This window comes from Lutra lutra, chromosome 8 (assembly GCF_902655055.1).
Source record: "Lutra lutra chromosome 8, mLutLut1.2, whole genome shotgun sequence".
Classification (NCBI taxonomy): Eukaryota; Metazoa; Chordata; class Mammalia; order Carnivora; family Mustelidae; genus Lutra; species Lutra lutra.
Window position 1 is genome coordinate 89,676,369 of NC_062285.1, and position 5,056 is coordinate 89,681,424.

The 5,056-nt window shown below is 40.3% G+C and overlaps 1 protein-coding gene across 1 annotated transcript; it reads left to right on the forward strand.

Annotated features, from left to right (window-relative positions):
* Positions 1–2,873: 2,873 nt before the first annotated feature.
* On the forward strand, positions 2,874–4,184 carry LOC125107632 (taste receptor type 2 member 43-like). Its single transcript, XM_047742911.1, is given in 4 exon segments — positions 2,874–3,106; positions 3,108–3,505; positions 3,508–3,849; positions 3,852–4,184. Coding segments are annotated over 4 exon segments (909 nt in total). The 5' UTR covers positions 2,874–3,068; the 3' UTR covers positions 3,983–4,184.
* Positions 4,185–5,056: the final 872 nt, after the last annotated feature.

Consider the following 5,056-nt stretch of genomic DNA (forward strand, 5'->3'; position numbering starts at 1 on the left):
CTGTCCATTTCAGTGAGGGGAGTGTTAAAGTCCCCTACTATTATTGTATTATTGTTGATGTGTTTCTTTGATTTTGTTATTAATTGGTTTATATAGTTGGCTGCTCCCACGTTAGGGGCATAGATATTTAAAATTGTTAGATCTTCTTGTTGGACAGATCCTTTGAGTATAATATAGTGTCCTTCCTCATCTCTTATTATAGTCTTTGGCTTAAAATCTAATTGATCTGATATAAGGATTGCCACTCCTGCTTTTTTCTGATGTCCATTAGCATGGTAAATTGTTTTCCACCCCCTCACTTTAAATCTGGAGGTGACTTTGGGTTTAAAATGAGTTTCATATAGGCAACATATAGATGTTTTTTTCTTTTTTTTAAAGATTTTATTTATTTGTCAGAGAGAGAGGGAGAGAGAGCGAGCACAGGCAGACAGAATGGCAGGCAGAGGCAGAGGGAGAAGCAGGCTCCCCGCCAAGCAAGGAGCCCGATGTGGGACTCGATCCCAGGACGCCGGGATCATGACCTGAGCCGAAGGCAGCCGCTTAACCAACTGAGCCACCCAGGCGTCCCGGGTTTTGTTTTTTTATCCATTCTGATACCCTGTGTCTTTTGATTGGGGCATTTAGCCCATTAACATTCAGGGTAACTATTGAGAGATATGAATTTAGTGCCATTGTATTGCCTGTAAGGTGACTGTTACTGTATGTTGTCTCTGTTCCTTTCTGATCTACTACTTTTAGGCTCTTTCTTTGCTTAGAGGACCCCTTTCAATATTTCCTGTAGAGCTGGTTTGGTGTTTGCAAATTCTTTCAGTTTTTGTTTGTCCTGGAAGCTTTTAATCTCTCCTTCTATTTTCAATGATAGTGTAGCAGGATATAGTATTCTTGGCTGCATGTTTTTCTCGTTTAGTGCTCTGAATATATCATGCCAGCTCTTTCTGGCCTGCCATGTCTCTGTGGATAAATCTGCTGCCAATCTAATATTTTTACCATTGTATGTTACAGACTTCTTTTCCCGGGCTACTTTCAGGATTTTCTCTTTGTCACTAAGACTTGTAAATTTTACTATTAGGTGACAGGGTGTGGACCTATTCTTATTGATTTTGAGGGGGGTTCTCTGCACCTCCTGGATTTTGATGCTTGTTCCCTTTGCCATATTGGGGAAATTCTCTTCAATAATTCTCTCCAATATACCTTCTGCTCTCCTCTCTCTTTCTTCTTCTTCTGGAATCCCAATTATTCTAATATTGTTTCGTCTTATGGTGTCACTTATCTCTCGAATTCTGTCCTTGTGGTCCAGTAGCCATTTGTCCCTCTTTTGCTCAGCTTCATTATTCTCTGTCATTTGATCTTCTATATCGCTAATTCTTTCTTCTGCCTCATTTATCCTAGCAGTGAGAGCCTCCATTTTTTATTGCACCTCATTAATAGCTTTTTTTATTTCAACTTGGTTAGATTTTAGTTCTTTTATTTCTCCAGAAAGGGCTCTTATATCTCCCGAGAGGGTTTCTCTAATATCTTCCATGCCTTTTTCGAGCCCGGTTAGAACCTTGAGAATCGTCATTCTGAACTCTAGATCTGACATATTACCAATGTCTGTAGTGATTAGGTCCCTAGCCTTCGGTACTGCCTCTTGTTCTTTTTTTTGTGGTGAATTTTTCCGCCTTGTCATTTTGTCCAAATAAGAGTATATGAAGGAGCAAGTAAAATACTAAAAGGGTGGCAAAGACCCCAGGAAAATATGCTTTAACCAAATCAGAAGAGATCCCAAATCGTGAGGGGGGAGAAAGGGGATAAAAAGAGGTCCAGAAAGAAAAAAAAAAAAAAAAGAAACAATTAAAAAAAGAAAACGAATAAAGAAAAAATATAAAAAAGAATATATATGTATATATTAGATAAACTAGTTAAAAACTTTAAAAAAGAAAAGGGTAAAAGTTAAAAAAAATTTAGCAGAAGAGAGAGAAAAAAAACAATTGAAAAAGAAAAAAAATTAAATTAACTGCAAGACTAAAGAATCATGGGGAGAAAGCCATGAGTTCCGTGCTTTGCTTTCTCCTCCTCCGGAATTTCGATGCTCTCCTTGATATTGAACCTGCACTCCTTGGTAGGTGAACTTGGTCCTGGCTGGATTTCTTGTTGATCTTCTGGGGGAGGGGCCTGTTGTAGTGATTCTCAAGTGTCTTTGCCCCAGGCGGAATTGCACCGCCCTTACCAGGGGCCGGGCTGAGTAATCTGCTCGGGTTTGCTTTCGGGAGCTTTTTCTCCTTGAGCGCTTTCTGTAGTGTTCTGGAGGACGGGAATGAAAATGGCGGCCTCCCAGTCTCCGGCCCAGAGAAGCCGAGAGCTCGGGGCCCCACTCCTCAGTGCGCCCTCAGAGAACAGCACCCATTTACTCCTGTCTGCCTGGCCTCCGGCTGTGTTCTGAGCTCACCAAGCCTGCGACCGGTTCAAGGTAACCCCGAGCTGTGAGTTCACTCCTCAGCTCTGTCTCTGTAGCCGGCTCCCCCGTTCTAATACCTGCAAGCTCTGCGACACTCAGCCACCCCCGATCCTTCTGTGACCCTGCAGGACCTGAGGCCACGCTGACCCCACATGGTCTTCACCCCGGTTTAGCCTCTGGAGCGATGTCCCTCAGAGGAACAGTCTTTTAAAAGTCCTGATTTTGTGTTCCGTTGCTCTGCCGCTTGCCGGGAGCCGGCCCCTCCCCCTGCGGTCTATCTTTCCATCGCTTTGGATTCTTGGATTCACTTCTCTGCCAGTCCTACCTTTCAGAAAGTGGTTGATTTTCTCTTTCTAGAATTGCTGTTCTTCTTCTCTTCGATCTTCCGTTGGATTTGTAGGTGTTTGCGTGTTTAGATAAGGTATCTAGCTGATCTCCTACTACCTGAAGTAGTCTCAGCCTGCTACTTCTCTGCCATCTTGACTCCTCCCTGCTCACAGAATTTAAAAGAAACAAGAACTTTCCTGCACATTCAGAGATCAGCAGCCTATAGAATATAAGGTCAGAATATTCAAGGAACCACAACCAGTGACATTAGACTTGGCCTTTTGGTTTGTTTTCCTTTCTAGACATGGTGACTTTGCTACCTGACATTTTCTCCATCTTCGTAAACAGAATTTGTTCTAGGAAATTTTGCCAATAGCTTCATAGTGGTGGTGAACTGCATTGACTGGGTCAAGAGACAAAAGATGTCCTCAGCTGATCAAATTCTCACGGCTCTGGCAATCTCCAGAATCGGTTTGCTCTGTGTAATGTTAATAAATTGGTATGTAGCTGTATTGAATCCAGATTTATTTAGATTGGAAACAAGACTTCTGGTTAATATTGTGTGGACGGCAAACAATCATTTTAGTGTCTGGCTTGCTACTTGCCTCAGCATATTTTATTTGTTCAAAATAGCCAATTTCTCTAGCTTCATTTTTCTTCACCTCAAGTGGAGAGTTAAAAGTGTAATTCTTGTGATACTGTTGGGGTCTTTGTTCTTTTTGGTTTTTCATGTTGTGGCGGTAGCATATATGAGAAAATGCTGATGAAGGAATATGAAGGAAACATCACTAGACAATCCAGATTGGTGAACATTGCACGCCTTTCAAATATGACTGTATTCATGTTAGCAAACTTTGTGCCCTTTGCTATATCCCTGACATCTTTTCTGCTGTTAATCTTTTCCCTGTGGAAACATCTCCAGAAGATGCAATCCGGTGGTAACAGATGCCAAGATCCCAGCACCAAGGTCCATATAAGAGCCATGCAGACTGTGATCTCCTTTCTCTTGCTATTAGTAGGTTACTTCCTGACTCTAACTGTCACAATCTGGACTTCTAAGTGGCTGCCGAACAAGTCAGTCCTCCTGTTTGCAAGGCTATGGGAATCTTGTATCCTTTAAGCCACTCATTTATCCTGATTTGGGGAAACAAGAAGCTGAGAGAGGCCTTTCTATCATTTCTGTGGCCGCTGAGGTACTGGCTGAAGGAAAGGATGTAAGAGGAGCATCATGTCTTCCAGGAGAAAACAAGCTGATGGCATCTATAACATTTTATACTTCCTACCTCTCTTTCTAATGAGTATATAATTGAGTAATTTCCAAAGTTTTATCTAGAAAAGTCTTTTACCTAGGCGTGTCACAAAAAGTATATGTGTGTGTATTTATGAAAAATATAAGAAAGATTATACCTTAGAAAGGTAATAATAAGTCCATAGCACTGTAGATCCTACCTTTTGCAGGTAAGAATGTAATTATACAAAATATTGTAAGAGATGCCTCAAGATTATGAAGCAGTGTATATTTCATATACACATTCTATGTATTGTCTTCCAAATTTATGATCTATATTTATGCATTTTTCAGAACTAACAACTTCATCTCAGGAAATCATTGCTATTTCCTATTGTAATCAGTACCACACATACATACCACATTATTTAGATTTTATTGTTTGTATTTTCAATCTTTTGGGTGGTAATGATATTCAATTGTAAATCACACATTGAGGATGAATGTTTTGGGTAGATATTATTCCGACATGAATTCTTTTTGGTTAACAGAGAGCCATGGGTGTGGTACATAAGTAATGATTTTTGGAACACTGAAAAAAAATTAAATGAAATGAAATTTAAAAAAAAGAAAAAGATGAGGTGCCTGGGTGGCTCAGTGGATTAAAGCCTCTGCCTTCAGCCCAGGTCGTGATCCCAGGGTCCTGGGATCAAGCCCCGCATCAGGCTCTCTGCTCGGCAGGGAGCCTGCTTCTTCCTCGCTCGGCCTGCCTCTCTGTCTACTTGTGATCTCTGTCAAATAAATACATAAAATCTTAAAAAAAAAAAGAAAAAGATGCACATGATAAAATTCAAGAATGACAAATATATTTAGGAGACATTTAATGTGTGTGTACAATAAACAGTGCTAAAGAGTATGAGATTTAATACAAGTAGGTAAAATCTTGGATAAAAAATCAAGTTCTATGATACGAATAAGGAAGAAAAAAATTAGCATGACTTGCTTTCAATGCTTCTATGTTCCCGTATGCAGCTAGGAGAGTCGTTTATTATAGTTTTTGAAGA